This window comes from Hemitrygon akajei, chromosome 17 (assembly GCF_048418815.1).
Source record: "Hemitrygon akajei chromosome 17, sHemAka1.3, whole genome shotgun sequence".
Taxonomy (NCBI): domain Eukaryota; kingdom Metazoa; phylum Chordata; class Chondrichthyes; order Myliobatiformes; family Dasyatidae; genus Hemitrygon; species Hemitrygon akajei.
Window position 1 is genome coordinate 84,512,463 of NC_133140.1, and position 21,643 is coordinate 84,534,105.

At 45.1% G+C, this 21,643-nt stretch overlaps 1 protein-coding gene across 3 annotated transcripts in view; it reads right to left on the reverse strand.

Annotated features, from left to right (window-relative positions):
* The window catches only part of bean1 (brain expressed, associated with NEDD4, 1), a 99,917-nt gene that overhangs the window by 63,109 nt on the left and 15,165 nt on the right, over window positions 1-21,643 (reverse strand). For 2 of the 3 annotated variants that reach the window (XM_073070425.1, XM_073070424.1), the window contains one exon: window positions 9,598-9,732. In XM_073070425.1, the coding sequence (XP_072926526.1) occupies window positions 9,598-9,732 (135 nt within the window). The other variant, XM_073070426.1, reaches the window with a different exon arrangement.

The window sequence follows — 21,643 nt, forward strand, 5'->3', positions numbered from 1 at the left end:
CCCGACCCATGTACCCAAAGACCTGCAGAACTGTAAGTTTGTGTTTGTACGAAGGGGCGGACACCAGGCACCACTACAGCGGCCATACGAGGGGCCGTTCAAGGTGATCAACAACAACATTCTGGACACTGGGGGGAGAGAGGAGGTTTTCACAGTGGACCAACTCAAACCAGCCCATGTGGACATGGCGCAGCCGGTCGAGGTTCAGGCACCGCGGCGCACAGGCAGACCTCCCAAACAGAGGCTGATCCAGACTGTGGACATTGGGGGGGTTGTATCGCTGGTTCTGGGGGGGGGTTATGTGGTGACCCACTTTCTGCGCAGGCGAACCGGCTCACAAATAGCTACCGCGCGGGGGAGACTTTGGTAATGCACCTCTGATGTCATTTCCGCCCAGAGAGGGCGGGCGCTAGGGATTTAAAAGCCAGCGCTGCGAAGTTTGAATAAACTAGTCTCGAAACGACTTACCGACTGCGTGTCGTTATTTCAGCACTGTGTGTAGCACATCACTACAAGGCATTGTTTTTCAGGACCATGGTGCTACATTAAACAGTACAAAAACTACATTGAACTACGTAAAAACAACACAGAAAAAAACTACACTAGACTACAGACCTACCCAGGACTGCATAAAGTGCACAAAACAGTGCAGGCATTACAATAAATAATAAACAAGACAATAGGCACAGTAGAGGGCAGTAAATTGGTGTCAGTCCAGGCTCTGGGTATTGAGGAGTCTGATAGCTTCGAGAAGAAACTGTTACATAGTCTGGTCGTGAGAGCCCGAATGCTTCGGAGCCTTTTCCCAGATGGCAGGAGGGAGAAGAGATTGTATGAGGGATGCATGGGGTCCCTCATAATGCTGTTTGCTTTGCGGATGCAGCGTGTAGTGTAAATGTCTGTAATGGCGGGACATTTACAAAGTGGCCACTTTGTAAGGTACACCTGCTTATCGACACAAAACCTTATAAGCCAATCATGTGGCAGCAACTCAATGCACAAAAGCATGCAGACATGGTCCAGAAGTTCATTTGTTGTTGAGATCAAACATCAGAATGGGGAAGAAATGTGATCCAAGTGACTGACTGTGGAATGATTGATGGTGCCAGATGGGGTGGTTTGAGTATCTCAGAAACTGCTGATCTCCTGGGATTGTCAATGCACAACAGTTTCTGGAGTTTACGGGGCAAAAAAATCATTCAATGAGCAGCAGTTCTGTAGGTGATAAAGCCTCATTAATGAGAGAGATCAGAGGAGAATGGCCAGACTGGTTCAATCTGACAGGAAGGTGACAGTAATTCAAATAACCACACGTTACAACAGTGGTGTGCAGAGGTGCATCTCTGAACATGCAACACATCGAACCATGAAGTGGTTGGACTATAGCAGCAGGAGACCATGAACATCACTCAGTTATTACTTTCTGCATTAGATAAAGGAGGTAGCTAGTTTAGTGATGCATGGATCAGGTGGTTCTGGCCCACCCAGCAAGCCGCTAATTTTAACGCCAGCCTAATCACAGGACAATTTACAATGACCAATTAACCTAGTGTCTGGTATGTCTTTGGACTGTGGGAGGAAACCCGAGCAGCTGGAGGAAACACACACACCTGCTTACAGAGGATACCGGAATTGAACTCCGCATTATAACAGCGTCACACTAACTGTTATGCTACCGTGGCTCCATATAGAATGGCCACTCTATGGTGAGTAAAATTGATCTTTGAAATATATAAAGAATTGCAAGGTCTGTAGGAAGGGGTAGATTATTTCTGAGAAGAGAAGGCAGAAATGGACTGAAATTTGACTGAACGACTTATAAGCAGCTTACAGTTGTGATTAGTATAAAAGCTGGTGGCACATTTACTGTAAATGAATGCTGCGAGAATCCTACACAGAGTGGACTTTACTCACTTTCAGCTGCACTTTCTTTCCATATCCAGAAGAATTATTGTGCCGTTGGGTCAAATACCCATGGGAATAGGCTAATTAAATGTGCAGTGCTGCACCCACTGAACAAGAAAGGATAAAGAATCTAAAATTAATTTGATTCATTAATATTTGCACAGTGAGGTAGAGAGGAGTGATGTGCCTTGAACAATGAGATGGAATCAGTCTGGCAGGTGACACCGGTGTAACTTCTCAACGTCCGAACAAAGCTAAACATCTCGTCTCTACATTCTGGCTACTTCAGCAATTTTCCTTCCCACCATTAAGTTAGTAATTCCTACTCTTGGGCTTGCAATCCAGTTAGCAATACCTGGTAGTTTGTGCGGCACGGTAGCATTGTGGGTAGCACTACGCTTTATGGTAGAGGTGACCATGGTTCAATTCCCACAGCTGCCTTAAGGTGTTTGTACTTTCTCCCCATGACCGCGCGAGTTTCCTCTGGGTACTCCATTTTTTCCTACAGCCCAAAGACTTGCTGGTTGGTAGGTTAATTGGTCATAGATAGATGACATTAAAAGTGCACAGATACAAATATTAGAAAAGTAGAAAGAATAAAAAAAAGTTACCTCAAACAGTCTGACATGAGGGGGTCATCACTTCTCAGCTACAGGTTGACTCATTACAGAGCCTAATGACCAAGGGCAAGATGACCTCATATAGCACTCTTTGGAGCAGTGCGGTTGTCTTAGTCTATTACTAAAAGTGCTCCTCTGTTCAGCCAAGGTGGCATGCAGAGGGTGAGAAACATTGTCCAGAATTGCCAGGATTTTCTGTTGGGTCCTTTGTTCCACCACAGCCTCCAGTGGTGGCCAATTTCCCTCAGGATCAATAGAGTATGTCTGTGTTCAATTTGAAACCTGTAACAGAGCCAGCCTTTCTAATCAGTTTATTGAGCCTGTTGGCATCACCCATGTTGATGCCATTGCCACAGCTCACCACCACATAGAAGATTGTACCGGCAACAACAGACTGGTAGATCATGTGAAGGAGAGTCCTACATACTCCAAAAGATTCAGTCTCCTCAGGAAGTAGAGGTGAATCTCGTCTTCTTGTTCATAGCCTCTGTGTTGGCGCTCCACTCAAGTCTGTCATCCAGGTGCACCCCCAGGTACTTGTAGGTCCTCACCACATCCACATCCTCACCACCAATAGTAACAGGGAGCAGTACAGGCCTTGTCTTCCTAAAATCCATCACCATCTCCTTTGTTTTACTGATGTTAAGCTGCAGATGATTCAGCTTGCACCATTTGACAAAGTCCTCCACCAGGGCCCTGTATTCATCCTCCCACTCAGTGACAGTGTAAAATTGTCCTGCAGTTAGGCTACAGTTAAATCAGAGGATGGCTGGGTGGCACAGCTTAAAGGGCTGGATTATTTGTTTAATAAATAATTAAACAAATAAATAAACACTCTGGCTTCTGCTCTCTCCTTTTCTCGTCCCGATGAAGGGTCTTGGCCCGAAACAAAAGTCAAAATACATTTATTACCAAAGTTGTAAACTCAGTAGCTCCATCATGGGCACTGGCCTCTCAGCATCCTGTGCACATTCAAAAGGCGATGCCTCATAAAGGTGGCATCTGTCATTAAGGACCCCATCACCCAGGACAGGCCCTCTTCTCAATATTACCATCAGGGAGGAGGTACAGGAGCCTGAAGACACACACTCAACGATCCAGGAACAGCTCCCCCACCGCCCCCCGGCTATCAGATTTCTGAATGGACAATGAACCCATCAGCACTACCTCACCATTTTCTCTCATTTTGCACTACCATATACATTATACATACATATTGTAATCTATAGTTTTTTATTATCATGTATTGCAATGTACTGCTGCCACAAAATAACAAGTTTCATGACAGATGCCAGTGATATTAAACCCAGTTCTGATACCATACACAACCTTTACATTTATCTTCTTTCAGACAGCCACAAAACAAAGAGAGACAATAGAATCCACGATAAACCCCACAGCACAAAGGTTTTCAGACACCCAATGTGCAAAAAAATAAACAAGTAACACACATAACATGATCTGCAGAGTCTTCGAGAGTGAGTCCACAGCCACAGAACCAGTCAGCACTGAAAACATCGACTGTTTACTTCCCTCCATAGACGCTGCCTGAGCTGCTGAGTTCCTCCGCGTGTTGTTTGGGATACACGCATGTTTTAAGAAAGGGGATCACAGGATCTGGCAGAATTGTAAGGTGTGTTTTTGACATGTTGCTTCTGTCACTTGGGATAGACTGTTGCAAAGAAATTTCCCGTGTTGAAATGGGTTATGCTAAGAAAACATTCTGAGTTCTGAAGAGAAATCATAGATGTGAGATGTTAATTCAGGAACACAAGGGATTCTGCAGGTGCCATAGATCCAGAGCTACAGACATACAAAATGCCAGAGGAACTCAGCAGGTCAGGCAGCATCTACGAAGGGGTGTAATCAGTCAACGTTTCGGCCGACAGGGAAGGAGTACAAGCTGGCAGGTGACAGGAAGGTGGGTGGGTGAGTGGGAGAGGGGAGATGAAGTGAGAAGCTGGGAGTTGATATGTGGAAGTGGTAAAGGGCTGAAGGAGGAGGAATCTGATTGGACAGGAGAGTGGATCATGGGAGGGGGGGGAGGAGGGGTACAAGAGGGAGGGGATGGGCAGGTGAGGAGAAGAGAAGGCAAACAGGGAAGCCACAACGGGGAACGGAAAAAGAGAGGAGAGTGGGGAGAAATTACCGGCAGTATGAGAAATTGATGTCCATGCTGTCAGGTTGGAAGCTAGCCAGATGGAATGAGGTGTTGCTCCTTCAAGATTTCCTTCACGTTTCTAGCTCATATGGGTTAGGGCTAGTACGTTGTGGGCATACTATATTGGCACCAGAAACACGTCTGGGCTGCCCCCAGCACATCCTCAGACTGTGCTGATCGCTGACACAGACAACACATTTCATTGTATGTTTCAGTGTTCTTTGATCTGCATTTTACCAAGCTAATCTTTTAAGCTTATCTATAAACATTTGAATTATTGAAAGTTGGAAAATTCAGTAGTGAATCTGGAAGGTTGCAACATGTCCTAGTGGAAGATGAGGAACTCTTCCTTGGGATCATAGTGGGCCTTGTTCTAATAGCGGGATTTAAGGGACTATAGTGGAAGATTAAAACTCAGGGTGTCACAAGTCCACTTCAACTGATATCACCTCCACCCTACTGTCAGCTTGGTTAGGCCACAAACCATCATGGAGAGAGATGAAGGGTTAAGGACTGGACATCATATGAGATGGTTCGGACCAAGAGGTCATCAGAAGTTGTAGAGACATACAGCATGAAAACAAGCTTTTCAGCCAGCCACGAGAGGCCATCTCAAAATGACACGACCATTCACAACGACAACACTTGAAAAAGCACAAAGGTTTCAATTCTTAACAGGAATAGACACACAAGTTTAAAAAAAGCCGGAAAGATTCAAATATCAGGATTTAGTTCTGAAGGGTCAGAATTGAAAACCAATGAAGTTCCATACATTTAAGTTTCACCAGATGCAACACAGCTTGATACTGCACTGGTCTGCGCAAGACCACAAGAAATCACAGCTCAGTCTGTCATTCAACCCAGCCTCCCCTCCATTGGCCCTGCCTACACTTCTCTTGGGAAAACATAATGGAGGATCACTCCAATTCTCTCTTCTCCTCTCTCCTGTCTGGCAGAAAATACATATGCTTGAGGTCTAGAACCACCAGGCTCAAGAACAGCTTCTATCCCACTGTTATCAGACTCTTGAATGGCCCTCATATGATAAAAGATGAACTTTCGATCTCTCAGTCTACATCTTCGTGTCCCTTGCACTTTCTCTGTCACCGTAGCACTACATTCTGCTTTTCCCTGTGGGCGTTCTCTCTTTTCTTCCCTCCCATCGGGCAGAAGGTACAAATCCTGAAAGCACATACCACCAGGATCAAGGACACCTTCTATCCCACTGTTGTAAGACTATTGAATGGTCGCCAAGTACGACAAGATGGATTTTTGACCTCACAGTCTACCTCGCCATGATCTTGCACATTGTCTACCTGCACTGCACTCTCTCTGTAACTAACACTTTAGTCTGCATTCTGTTATTGTTTTACCTTGTTCTACCTCAATGCACTGTGTAATGATTTGATCTATGTAAACAGCATGGAAGGTAAGCTTTACACTGTACACATAACAATAATAAAACAATTCCAATGACCTTCACACTTTCCCACAGATACATTCCCACGATACTCCACATCCTGCTTTTACAGTTTTCTACCTCATTGCATTTATGAATAGAATCATCTATCTGGTTCACCTACAGTCTGAAGTTTTTCACTACATCTTGGGACATATGACATTAATAACCCAATTCCAATATCAATAGTACGATAAGGGGGACTCTTAACATCATAATCTACCTGGTTATGATCTTTATTTAATTGAGACACAGCACAGAATGGGCCCTTCCACTCCTGCCACCCAGCAATTCCCTGATTTGATCCTGGCTGAATCACAAGACAATTTACACTGACCAATTACTCTACTAACCACCATGCTACTTTTTTTTTTTAAGGATTATATGGATCGGCACAACATGGAGGGCTGAAGGGTCTGTACTGTGCTATAATGTTCTATGGTTCTATGGACCATAAGATATAGGAGCAGAATTAGGCCATTTGCCCCATCGAGTCCGCTCCACCATTTTATCATGGCTGATCCAATTTTCCTCTCAGCCCCAATCTCCTGCCTTCTCCCCACAACCCTTCATGCTCTGACCAATCAAGAATCTAGCAACCTCTGCCTTAAATATAGAAGATAAAATATAGAAATCTACAGCACATTACAGGCCCTTCGGCCCACAGTGTTGTGCCAACCATGTAACCTACTCTAGAGATGGCCTAGAATTTCCCTACTGCATAGACTTCTATTTTTCTAAGCTCCGTGTACCTATTCAAGAGTCTCTTAAAAGACCGTATTGTATCCGCCTCTACCACCGTCACTGGCAATGCATTCCATGCACCCACCACTCGCTGTGTGAAAAACTTGCCATTGACATACCCTTTGTACCTACTTCCAAGCACTTTAAAACTATGCCCCTCGTGTTAGCCACTTCAGCCCTGGGAAAATGGCCTCTGGCTAGCCAGATGATCAATGCCTCAACACTGACCCACAACCAATAAAGACTTGGCCTCCACAGCTGCCCGTGGCAAAGAATTCCAGTAAGTCTTTGGTCTGCAGGAGGAAACGGAGCACCTGGAAGAAACCCACATGGTCACGTGGAGAATAAACTCCTTACAGGAAGCAGCGGGAATTAAACCTGGGTCACTGGTACTGTAAAACCTTGTGCTAACCACCATGCTACTGTGCTGCCCTTATTGTCTTGCACCCTATTGTGTGCCTGCACTGCAATTTCTCTGTAACTGTTACTCTTTATTCTGCTATTGCCTTACCTTGCTCTACCTCAATACACTGTGTAATTATTTGATTTGTATGAACAACATGCAAGATTGTCACTGTATCTCAGTACATGTAACAAGAAACCGGTATCAATTAGTCTGCAAAACCAATATAGAAGCTTCCACTGCAGATAACATTTTTCAACAGGCCATCCCGTGAAACCCTAAAACCACATAACCTCCTCCCCTGTTTTATTTCGGCAGTGATAGAACAGTAAGAAGGTGGCAAGTTCCAGGCATTCTGTCTGGTAGCATCACTGTCTGGTATGCAGGCACTGTCTGGTATGCAGGCACTGTCTGGTATGCAGGCACTGTCTGGTATGCAATCACTGTCTGGTATGCAATCACTGTCTGGTATGCATCACTGTCTGGTATGCAGGCACTGTCTGGTATGCATCACTGTCTGGTATGCATCACTGTCTGGTATGCAATCACTGTCTGGTATGCATCACTGTCTGGTATGCATCACTGTCTGGTATGCAATCACTGTCTGGTATGCAATCACTGTCTGGTATGCAATCACTGTCTGGTATGCATCACTGTCTGGTATGCATCACTGTCTGGTATGCATCACTGTCTGGTATGCATCACTGTCTGGTATGCATCACTGTCTGGTATGCATCACTGTCTGGTATGCAATCACTGTCTGGTATGCATCACTGTCTGGTATGCATCACTGTCTGGTATGCAATCACTGTCTGGTATGCATCACTGTCTGGTATGCATCACTGTCTGGTATGCATCACTGTCTGGTATGCATCACTGTCTGGTATGCATCACTGTCTGGTATGCAATCACTGTCTGGTATGCATCACTGTCTGGTATGCATCACTGTCTGGTATGCATCACTGTCTGGTATGCATCACTGTCTGGTATGCAATCACTGTCTGGTATGCATCACTGTCTGGTATGCATCACTGTCTGGTATGCAATCACTGTCTGGTATGCAATCACTGTCTGGTATGCATCACTGTCTGGTATGCATCACTGTCTGGTATGCATCACTGTCTGGTATGCATCACTGTCTGGTATGCAATCACTGTCTGGTATGCATCACTGTCTGGTATGCATCACTGTCTGGTATGCAATCACTGTCTGGTATGCATCACTGTCTGGTATGCATCACTGTCTGGTATGCATCACTGTCTGGTATGCATCACTGTCTGGTATGCATCACTGTCTGGTATGCATCACTGTCTGGTATGCAGGCACTACTGCATGTTTGGAAAAAGCGGCAGAGAACCCAGCCAGCTCCAACGCGAGCACACCCCTCCCCACCATCGAGTACATCTACGATAGGTGACGCCTCAAGACAGTGGCATCCATTATGAAGAACCTCACCATCCAGGCCACGTTCTCTTATTATTGCCATCAAGGAAGAGATACAGGAGCCTGTAGACCAGGGGCTCCCAACCTTTTATATGCTATGGAGCCTGACCATTAACCAAGAGGTCCATAGACCTCAGTGTAGACATTCACTCAATGTTTTAGGCATTGTCCCCTCTGCCATTGGATTTCTATTTCTTCCTTTTGTACTAGCCACCGTATTAAGGACCATCACCATCTAGGACATACCCTCTTCTCATTACTACCATCAAAGACAAGGTACAAGAGTCTGAAGACACACACCTTCCTATCTGCCATCAGATTTCTAAATGGTCCATGAACCCATGAACACTACCTCACAATTTTGCTCTCTCTTTGCACTCTTTTGTTATATTCTATATATTCTCATTGTAATACATTGAGCACAACTTGCGCTGCCGCAAAACAACGAGTGTCATGACATGCTGCACGTCAGTGATAGGAAACCGAATACTGACTGGGATGATAGACTCACCATCACTCGATTTCACACTCGCGCCCACCAGCTCAGACACTGACACTGTGTGGAACTTAGAGGACAGCATTGAGGCTGCGTCTGCATACGACGAGACACTGGGCATAGAGAGAGGGCAGCCCCAGTGCTAGCTCACCACAGGGTGAGGCCGCACATGACTTCTCCTCAGAGGACTCAGACGAGGACCACGATGCGCCAAGCTACAGATGGGTGCACGCACCAAGAAGCCCACTGCTAGGGCGCTCTGCCAGAAGCCTGGTAACGAGAGGGGTTGATGGAACTTTCCGGGCTCAGTGTTTTTGTTTTTAGCCGCTGCACAAGGCGTGGAGGAGTTTCAAAGGCAGAACCTACTTGAGCATATTAACTTGATGGAGGCGTACTCGCGGCCACAGTCCTTCCTGTAGTGACAACGCAGCCAGTTGAGCAGACACAGGCCTTTCCCACATTGTCGCTCGTCCTTCTTGCAGGGCAGTGCGCTGTGTTCATCTGATCAAACCAAAGGAAGTGGACGTCAGTTACAGACTAAAGCACAGAGCTCTTCATCAACACACCGCCTGGCAGACGTGGGCATCTTCATTTACCCCCTTAACATAGAAACCCAATGGTATCAACCCCTTCCCATTTACCCCTTTGCAACAAAACTCATTAAATTCACCCCATTCTATTTATCCCTTTTACATAGATTCCCAATGAGGTCAAAACCTTTCCATTAATCCCTATTTGCATAGAACCCCAATTTGAAGTTCCAAGCAAGTTTATTGTCAAAGTACACAAAAGTCACCATATACAACCCTGAGATTTGTTTTAATAAATACAAGAAGCATAACAGAATCAATGAAAGACCGCACCCAACAGGACGGACAAACAACCAGTGTGCAAAGGACAATGTCCAAATACAAAAGAGGGAAAATAATAAGGAATAAATAAGCAAAAAATATTGAGAACATGAGATGAAGAATCCTTGAAAGCGAGTCCATAGGTTGTGGGAACAGTTCAGTGATGGGGGAGTGAAGTTGTCCCCTCTGGCTCAAGAGCCTGATGGCTCCCCTTTGAGATGCCCCATTTCAACCCCACCTACCTTGGGTTCCCTACTGTGACTAGTTGGGTGCTTCAGGTAGGAGTGTGAGGACCTCAGTTATTCATTATTTATGGTAAATTATTTTGATATGAATATACATGGCACAATTAGCAAGGTTGCTGATGATTCTAAATTAAAGGGTATTTTCAAAGTGAAGCACAGTAGTGCAGTGATTAGTTCAAAACTTTGCAATACCAGCGACCCAGGTTCAATTCCCACCGCTGCCTGTAAGGAGTTAGTACATTCGCCTTGTGACTGTGGGTTCTCCAGTTTCTTCCCTCAATCCAAAGATGAGGTAGGTAGGTAGGTTAACTGGTCATTGTAAACTGTCCTGTGCTGGGCGGTGTGGCTCAAAGGACTGAAGAGGTCTATTCTGCGTTATATCTCAATAAATGAAAAGAATATTACAATGAATTACAAAGAGATCTTGATCAGTTAGGGAGATAGGCTGAGGAATGGAAAATAGATTTTAACTTAGCCAAGTGTGAGGTGATGCACTTTGGATATTCAAACCAGGGTAGCATCTGTACAGGGCACTAATGAGAGCTGTGGAACAGAAACCTGGATATTCAAGTGCACAGTTCACCAAAAGTGGCCAAGTTGAAGGTGGTGACAAAAGGCATGGAGCTTAGAAGTAGGGACATTACTGTTGTATCAGTTGCTGGTGAGGCCATACCTGGACTGTTGTTACAATTTTGACCACCCTGTTATAGGAAAGGTTGCCTGGATTAGAGGGCCCAAGTTACAGGGAGAGGTTGGCCATGTTGGAGCACAGCAAGATGAGAAGTGACCTTAAAGAAGTTTATAACATCATGAGGGGTATGTAGACGGTCATAATCTTTTCCCCAGGGGTGGGAGTCCAAAACTAGAGGGTAGAAATACAAGTTAAGAGGGGAGAGATTTAAAAGAGAGCCAAGAGGTAACTTTACACAGAGGGCAGCGAGTACCTGGAATGAGCTGTCAGAGGAAGGGTCCAGGTGAGTACAATTGCAACATTTAAGAATCATTTAAATATGTACATGGATGGAAAGGGCTTGAAGGGTTTTGGCCAAACACAGGTAACAAGTAAATTTTTTTAAAATACCTTTTTAATTATTTCCATGAAAATTTTGCTAATTGGGGCAGCCGCTTAATTGGGCTGAAATTTACTGTGCCCCAATTAACTGGAATTCACTGCATTAGCCTCTTGAGCAGCATCACTCAAAACACAAATTATCAATCATACTGAATGCAATCTGGCCATTCAGCCCATTGTATAGTGCTGGCCTTAGCCAATTAGTCCCACCTCCTGGTCTTTCCCTTTGCCCTATCCCTTCCTTTCCCCAACATTTCTCCAAAATCCTTTCCAGCATTCCCGCTGGATCTCAAACACAGAAAACAGGCAGTCACTGGAAATTCAAAGCAACACACACAAGATGCTGGAGGAACTCGGCAGGCCAGGCAGCAGCATCTATGGAAAAAGTGTATATTGAGGTCTCGGCCTGAAACATTGACTGTTTACTCTTTTCTGTAGATGCTGCCTGGCCTGCTTCCCATTGGTTCTGCTTCCAGCACCCTTTCGTGGTCCGGGTGACCGTGACAGGTGTCTAGGAGGGGACGAAGATGGGGTGAGGTGTTGCTGCTGGCAGGAAATTTGTGTGGAGCATGGACACCAACACAGGCTAGACGTGCTGAGTGACCTGATTCTGCCCTCCAGCTGTCGGATTAAAGCACAGAATTGTTATTTTACTTGTACTTTCTTGTAGTTTAACTTCCCTATGCCTGCTTGTATTTTTATACAGTCACCTATATACATGCAATTGTTCAGTAACTTTCTAGTAATTGTAGTCTAACCGATTCTGTATTTTTCTAGAAGCTTCTTGGATTTTCTGCAGCAGGTGTTAAGCTATTTGAATGTGGCTGTTTTATATGTTAACTATTATCACTGAAATGGTGTAATCTTTAACCTGAGTACGAGACGATCACAACTTCCTTATCGTTGTCTTCTTTCCTTGATTTATCTGAGACACAGCGTGGAATAGGCCTTTCTGGTCCTTTGAGCGTGTCGCCCACTAAGCCCAGATTTAACCAGAGCTTAATCACAAGACAATTTACAATGACCAATTAACCTACTAACCCATACATCTTTGGATTGTGGGAGGAAACCAGAGGCCCTGGAGAAAACCCACGCATTCCACAGGGAGGGACGTACAGACTCCTTACAGATAATGTTAGAACTGAACTCTGAAGCCCTGAGCTGTCATAACATCATGCTAACCACCAGGCTACCATGGTGCCCTGCTCTTCTTGTAGCACTTTCATTAAATGACTGCAGCCACCAAGTTTTATGCATTGTTCTGAACTTCTGAGGAACCTCTGGATCAATTTCACTAAATTCACCTTGAACCTTCTCGGCTCTTGCCTCTGACTCGGGGAACTGAAATATTGGCTGGAAAACCAGAATATATTTTAATGATAAATTTTAAATCTGCAACAGACATGATTCTGCATACTCAAGGTGATCCTGATGGGACAATTGTTTAATTGATCATTTTAAATGCGGAGTTTATAAATTATTATTGATTAAAAGGTACTTGGGGGTAATAGGGACAAGGATTTATATCACTGATCAGCAATGATGTTGTGATAATGGTAGAAGACATCCTCAACTTTAATTTCAATTTTAAACTAATAGGTTTTTTTTAATCCAGAAAAAAATAGGTCTAACGTGAATAAGTGGACGTTTGAGGATCAGAACTAAAGGCTTGGCTCAGGGCTCAATCCCTGATATATGTAATTTTTTACCAACAAAAACCTATCGAATATTGAAAGACCTAGATAGAGTGGATGTGGAGACGATGTTTCCTATAGTGGGGGAGTCTAGGACCAGAGGACACAGCCTCAGAATAGAGGAACATCCATGTCGAACAGAGATGAGGAGGAATTTCTTTAGCCAGAGCGTGGTGAATCTGTGGGATTCATTGCCACAGCTGGCTGTGCAGGCCAAGTCATTGAGGATATTTAAAGCAGAGGTTGATAAGTTCTTAAATAGCCAGAGCATTAAAGGTTTCAGGGAGAAGGCAGGAAAATGGGGTTGAGAACGTAATAAATCAGCCATGATTGAATGGTGGAGCAGACTCAATGGGACAAATGGCCTACACCTGCTCCTATGCTGACGGTTTTATAATTCAAAACTGATGCATCTGATGAGGGAGCTATTGACCTTTTGGTCAAAATCATTTCCATCAGTGGAACTTAAACATCTCAGACGATACAGTGCGAAATTACATTTTCCAGCTCAATAGTCCTGCACCTCTAGATACAGATTTGCATAATTAAATATTAAAAGGTGCTGAGGTTGACAATATTTTGTGTGGTATTATCCAGTCTTCTGTTGCTTTCTGTTAACTTACAACAGTGGAGGAGTCAGAGCAGAGGTGTCAAATACCCAAAGACATAGCGTTAAAGTGACAGGGGAAATTTTAAAGGAGATGGGCAAGTGTTTTTTTTTAAAAACACAGAGAATGTGCTAGTAAATTAACGTAATATTGTCTCTTGCATTGAGGTACAGTCAGAGTCTTGCATAGCATCCATACGGATCACATCATCGAGGGGGTACAAACAGCAATAAGGGTGAAGAATAAAGTACAGTGCAGGCAGACAATAATGTGTAAGGTCAAAATGAAGTAGATTGTGAGGTCAAGAGTCCATCTTATTTTACTATTGAATTGTCCAACTGACTTACAACAGCCGATAGGAGCTGTCAAATGAGCCTTGTGACACATGCTTTTGGGTTGCCTAGAGTAGTAGTGCAGGCAGATAACAAGGCAGTGCTCAAGAGGCATTTAAAAATCAGCCTCCCCTCCTTGGATTCTGTCTACAATGAAGCAGTAAAGCAACCTACATAATCAAAGACCCTACCTACCTCAAACACTCTCTCTTCTCCTCTCTCGCATCAGGCAGAAGATACAAAAGCCTGAAGGCACATTTCACCAGACTCAAGGACAGCTTCTCTCTCACTGTTATCAGACTCTGTACAATAAGATAGACCCTTAACCACAATCTGCCCCAAAAGGACCTTACACTTTATCATTTACCTGCATTGAACTCTTTCAGCAGCGTTTACTCTTTATTCTGCATTGTTATTGTTTTACCTTCCTCTGCATCTGTGCAGTGATCTGTTCTGTACGAACAATCTGTGACGAGCTTGTCGCTGTATCTTGGTACATGACAATAATAAACGAAATTCCAATACTCAGACACACATCAAACAGCGAGTGGTGGGACACAGATCATCTCAGGTCAGTACCATGGTCAGCCCGGACATGATGGACTGAAGGGCCTTTTCCAGTGCTGTACTGTTGCATGTTCAATGTTCCAATGGATAAAACAAAGTCAAATCATTTATGGGCTCTTAAACAAGAGCAATCCTGCAGGTGCTGGAAATCCAGAGTAGCACACACAAAATGCAGGAGGAACTCAGCAGGTGAGCCAGCATCAATGAAAATCAACAAACAATGGATGTTTCAAGCTGAGGTCTTTCATCAGGATCCCCTCCCCAGTGGCCTTCCTCCTTCCCGTTCTCCCATGGTCCACCCTCCACTCCGATGATTTCTTCTTCTCCAGCCCTTTACCTTTCCCACCCACCTGGCTTCACCCATCACCTTCTAGCTATCCTCCTTCCCCTCCCACTACCTTCATATTCTGCCATCTTCTCCCTCCCTGTCCAGTCTCTCTCCATTGCTGCTGCGTTCCTTCAGCATGTTGTGTTTGTGGGGTCTTGCAACGCACACGTTGGCTGCCCCAACATCGCACTGAAGCAATGGCTTGTCTTTGGCGGAAAGGTTTATGGGAAAGTAAGCACACTGCGAATGAACAACGCAGGGTCAAGGTAGCCAGTGACACCACAATGACCTGGGTTTGATCCTAACCTTGTCTGTCTGCACACTGTCTGTGACGTCTGTAATCTATATCTTTCAATCAACACACTGAAATCATGGAGTCACTGACTCATGCAGCACAAAAACAAGCCCTTTGACCCAACTTCGTGCCAACCAGGTTGCCCATCTGTGCCTGTGTTTGGCCCGGACCCTTTTAAATCATTTCCTATCCAGGTACTTGCACCTGCCTTTAGCAGCTCCGACCACATACTCAAAACTGTGTGGAAAGAGTTGCCCCTTGTTTCCCTTTTAAATCTCTCCCCTCTCTATGACCTCTTGTTCTGGACTGCCCTACGCTGGGGGAGAAAGAGATCTGTCTATTCACTTTACCTATGACCCCCTCATGACTTTATAAACCTTGATAATGCTGCCCCTCTCCTTCAGGAGAAGGAATTCCCAGCCTCTCCTTATAAAGAGCGTCACCCATCTTTGCATAACACAGAGTGCTGGAGGAACTCAGCAGGTCAGGCAGCGTCTATGGAGAGGATAAACAGACGACATTTCAGGCAGAGACTCTTCATCAGGATTTCTTGATCCAATGGCTGAGATCTCTTAAAGCTTAGTGATGTCATCAGATGATGTCAGAGAGTTTTGCCTGATGCAATATTATTCCCAAGTCTTGCCTGACAGAGCCACAGTCTCAAGTTCAAGTTCATTCTCATTCAGCCATACACATATATAGAGAAGCAAAGCAAAATTCCTCTGGGACCAAGGTGCAAAGCACTTCCACTACCGTGTGGACAAGAGTGCTTGATCAATGCAGGCACGGTTTGAAATTGGAAATGGCTATAAATTTGCAGATAACACTGCAATGGATCAGAAAATATCAGGGCATCACAGTAGTGTCGTGGCTAGTAGAACGCTATTCAGCACCAGTGATTAGGGTTCAATTCCAGCCACTGTTTGTCAGGAGTTTGTAAATTCTCCCCATGACTGCCTGGGTTTCTTCCAGGTGCTCCAGTTTTCTCCCATATTTCAAAGGCGTAAAGGTTAGAGTCAGATGCTGCCTGACCTGCTGAGTTCCTGCAGCATTTTGTGTGTGTTGCTCTGAATTTCCAGCATCTTTTGTGTTTAGGTTTAGTCTTCTTCTTCGGTTGTCCATTGATTTTCGATGATGACTGAGGCCTAGGCAAGGTTGTATGGGAGACTGGCAGTTGCCCATGTTGCAAGTCTCCCCTCTCCACGCCACCGATGTTGTCCAAGGGGAGGGCATTAGAACCCATACAGCTTGGCACCGGTGTCGTCGCAGAGCAATGTGTGGTTAAGTGCCTTGCTCAAGGACACAACATGCTGCCTCAGCTGAGGCTCGAACTAACAACCTTCAGATCACTGGACCTACACCTTAACCACTTGGCCACCTGCCAAAGTTTAGTAGGTTGTGGACATACTATGCTGGTGTCAGAAGCATGGAGTTACTTACGGACTGCCCCCAAGCACATCCACAGACAGTATGAGCTGTTAATGCAGATGACGCATTTCACTGTACATTTCAGTGTTCTTGAGACACATGAAGTGAACCTTTTTCAGTAGGCTTTAAGATGGCAATGAGGCAGTGAGGTAGATCTGCTAATTGAGTGGTGTCGCAGCAACAACCTCACATTGAATATCAGCAAGACCAAAGAACTGATTGCGGGCTTCAGGAAAGGGGAAGTTGGGAGATCACACACCAGTTGTCAACAATTCAGGAACAGCTTCTTTTTCTTTTTTAAATGAAGGCAAAGCTCAGTAAGTTTACTTTTACTTACCTTGCTCAAAATGCAAAAGTGTACGTTTGCACACCTAGCATCTAGTGCATTTCTTATACCTAACAGCAATTGGAAGTTATCATTTCAGCTTGAAATCATACAGTCTGTGGCCACTTTATTGGGTAAAGTCCATGGACACTATTTTTCCTTATTTTGCCCTATTTATTTTTAAATTTATAGTTATTTTATGTCCTTGCACTGACCAGCTGCTGCAAAACAACAAATTTCATGTCATATAAGCCAATGATAGATGTCACATAAACAATGCAAAATACAGTGAAATATGCCATTATGTCAAATACAATACTGTGCAAATCTCTTAGGCGCAGACATATAGCTAGAGTTCCTAAATGACCAGGGAGCACAAAACTTTTGCACAGTACTGCAGTAACTTTATGTATTGCACTGTACTGCTGCTGCAAAAGCAACAAATATTAATTCATGACATATGTGAGTGATGATAAACCTGACTCTGATATGGGTCTCTATCGTGGATGGAGAGTGGGAAGGGGGCAGGGAGAGGGGAGAGAGCAGGAAGCACCAGAGAGACATTCTGTAATGATCAATAAACCAATTGTTTGGAATCAAATGACTTTACCTGGTGTCTCAGGGCTGGCGTTGTCTGCTCCCATGCCACCCCCACCCTTGGCACTCCTCTGCCACCTGTCCAACACCCCTCCCACGGCAACACACTCTTGCTATTCCCATTATCCTTCGCTCCACTAGTTTTACAAATTCATTCTCCCCTCCACATTGACAAATACAGTACTAGCTATACGTATGTGCCACAGTACTGCTCAATCAGGGAAGATTATGCGAGTGTCACCACACTTCTGTTGCCAATGTGAACTCAGAAACCCTAACCATACACCTCAGGGATGTGGGATTTGAAGTTCCAGCATCTAGGAATGTTGGAGCACCAAGAGGAAACCCACACTGTCACAGGGAGAAAGTACAAATTCTTTACAGACAACGGCAGGGATCGAACCCCTGATTTTACAGCTGGCTACTTACTGTGCCACCAACAAGAAACCTGGTTCTGAGTAGTGACAAGCAGCTAAATGACCATCCCTCCTTCAAGCCCCTCTCCTGCCGCACAGTAGGAGATGCCATTATCCGCCAGCTTGGACATGGTGGCTGGAATGTCGGATGTGTGCTTTGGACACTTATTGTAACAGTGAGAGAAACAGCTCACTGACAGGGCAACTTCCTACTGTCTCATTCTGATCACAACACAGGCATTCCTAGATGCTGGAGCTTCAAATCCCAACTGGAAGGTGGATGGGAGGGTGCAATACAATCAAGTACAATGTGGTAACTGATGGTTTTCCTGGATTACTGTGCAATCACCTGATATTGGTTGATTTTCCACACTGCAGCTGAGATGCCCACTTGTGGCTCAGTCACAGAAATCTGCAGCACATTACAGGCCCTTCAGCCCACAATGTTGTGCCGACCGTGTAACCTACTCTAGAAACTGCCTAGAATTTCCCTAGGGCATAGTCCTCTATTTTTCTAAGCTCCATGTACCTATCTAAGAGGCTCTTAAAAGACTCTCAGCAAGAAGTTCTACAGGAACCAAGCTGGTAGGGTGGAGTTGCCTGGGCAAACATCAAAGTGAATATTTACGGCCATTCTTCAATGGCTTAGCTACTATGCCTAGAACGAGGAGTACTCACTCCACGTGAAGGGTCTCAGGCTGAAATGTCGACTGTTTATCCTTCTTCATAGTTCCTCCAGCGTTCTGAGTGTGGGACTCTGGATTTGCAGCATCTGCAGAATCTCATGTCTACTCAAGGAAAGAACTATGTGCTGGCTAAATCTTTTTTTAATAGGGCAGCATGGTAACGTAGCAATTAGCACCGGTGAATGAAAGATGGGGTTCAATTCCTGCTGTTGTCTGGAAGGAGTTCGTACGGTCTCCCCGCAAAGCAAGGGTTTCCTCCCACATTCCAAAAGATGTACAGGTCAGTAAGTTGTGGGCATTGGAAGCATTGCACCACTTGCAGGCTGCCCCAGGGACAACCTTGGTTTGTGTTGGTTGTTAATGTAAACGTCACATTTCACTGTCTGCTTTGAAGTGCGTGTGACAAACAAAGCTAATCTCATCTTTATATCAGGCTCCTTAAGGATGTCCTACCCAGAGTGTTGGTGGGGGGAGGGAGGCTGAGGATTTACTCCCACTACCTATTAAATCTTCCCAATGGTGCATCTCAAATAGCTTCTGACAACCAAGTCCAGCTCCTGGCCTTCACGTGTGACTGAGTTACTAAGCCCAGTGAACTGTTTCTACTAACAGGAAAAGGGGCAAAAGCAGGCTACTGGTGCCTTAAAACCAGTTGCTCTGGGCAAATGGAGCTCTACAGCTGTGGTTGGCAGCTCATCTAGGAGAAGGAAAACTCTGATCTCAAATCTCTGTTACCTTGGGGCTATACCCACTCATGGGTAAGGCTTTGGGGTAAACCCCCAGGAAAAATCCAGAGCTGGGGTCCCTAAAGGCAGTCTTACGAAGAGTCCGACGCTGACCGGCAACTCCTGGTGCCAAACTGCATCAGTCTCTGCAGTTCCTTTGGATCCGTCTGCAGCGTGGAGTGGGGGAGTCTGCTGCATGGGCAACAGTTTGCTCTTCATATTGTGGATTTTATATCTGCTTGTGTATGACAGTTAGAACGCAATATCCGTAGCTGGAAAGCTGCAGCTGTATGCATAGAAGCTCGAGGAACTCAACAGGTCAGCCAGCATCTGCAGAAGGTGAGGGACAGTCAATGGTTCACATGGGGACTTGTCATCAGGACTGAAAGAGAAGGGAGGTAGTCATATGAAAAGGTGGGAGGGCGGCATGGAACAAGAGATGGCTGCTGATAGGTGGATCCAGTCAAGAGGGATATGATAGGTGGGTGAAGGGAATGAGAGGGAGAAGCTAGGGTGGCGATAGGTGGTAGTGACAAAAGACTGAAGAAGATGGAAACTGATAGAAGAGCACAATGGACCATGGAATTGGGGGTGGGGGGGAGCATGAGGGAGGAATGTGCAGACATGCAGATGAAGAGGGCAGGAGAGGAGAGAAAGAGAAGGGATGGTGGGGCAATTGAGATAAGGGAAAATGAGAGAGAGGGGAGAGATTACAGCAAGTTAGAGAAATTGATGTTGCTGACATCAGGTTGGAGACTACTGAGGCAGAATATGAGATGATGTCCCCCTCATCTGTGTCTGGCCTCGCTGGAGGAGGCTGTGGACAGATATGTCAGTGTAGGAATGGGATGCAGAATTAACGTGGTTATTGACTGGGAGATCCTAACTGGACTGGCAGATGGAGCAAAGCTTGATAAAGCAGTCTCCCAATCTCTGTTGGCTCTCTCCAATACAGTGGAGACTGCACCAGGAGCACTGAACACAGTTACTGACACATCATCTCACCCTTTCTGTATTGAGTGGACTTTGACAAAGAGCTGCAGAAAGTTAGGTTCATGTTAATATTTGCCAGAATACATATTAATAGCATTTAGCTATAATACAACTGTTCAAAAAAATCCATGATTTTTATCAAATGAGTGATCATTTCTACGTACTCATGACGTATAGTTTATATATGAGATCTGACATGTGGGACTGGCACTTCAGCTGAATGTACCATGGACTACAGCACAGCACAGGCCCTTCAGCCCACAACGTTTTGCTGACCGGTTAATCTACTCCAAAATCATTTTAACACTTCCCACCCCGTAGCCCTCCATTCTTCTTTCTTCCATGTGCTTATCTAAGAGTCTTTTAAATATCCCTAATGAATCTCAGTATTATTTAGTACAATTTGTTTTCTTTGGCACATCTATAGTTTGTCAGGCTTTATGTAAGAGTTTTAAAATAAATTTTATTGCATTTCTTTATTTTTCTGCAAATGCCTGCAAGAAAATGAATCTCAAGGTAATGTATGGTAACATTGGTACTTCAATGTTGGATCTGCGTCTACCCTGGACCCTGGACAGTGCATTGCTCACACCCACCCCCACCACTGTGTAAAAATCACCTACCTCTGACCCCATATGTTCCTCCAATCACCTTCAATTTATGCCCCTTCGTATTAACCACTGCCTTCCTGGGAAGACGTCTCTGACTGTCCACTCGATCTCTGCCTCTTATCATCTGCTACACCTCTATCAAGTCACCTCTCATCCTCATTCACTCCACAGAGGAAATCTCTGGCCCACTCAACCTTTCCTCATGAGACATGCTCTCTAATCCAAGCAGCATCCTCTCGATAGCTCCACATCCTTCCTCCAATGAGGGGACCAGAACTGAAACAAGGAAAACAGCTAAATACTTTGTTAACTACTCCGTTTCTGGCAAATGATCATCACACGCATTAGTCTGCAACTGCCCTTTGGACTTGGAGGCAATCTGATGTGGTACAGTGGCAGGCCCGCAGGTGAGAGCGTGCTGGACCCCAGGTTCGATCGATTTAAACACCGGGCTGAATCAGAAAGGTCGGACACAAGCCGAATCGAGGTGGTGGGGTCCAGGCCCCAGACTGTATCGAAGCAACTGAACCCGACGTTTCGGCGATAGTTTGTGTGCCGGGCTGCACTGGAAAAGTCAGGTGTCGGGGCCTGAGGTGAGGGTCGGCCCAGTTCAGCTCACTACTCCGTGCTGAACTAAGG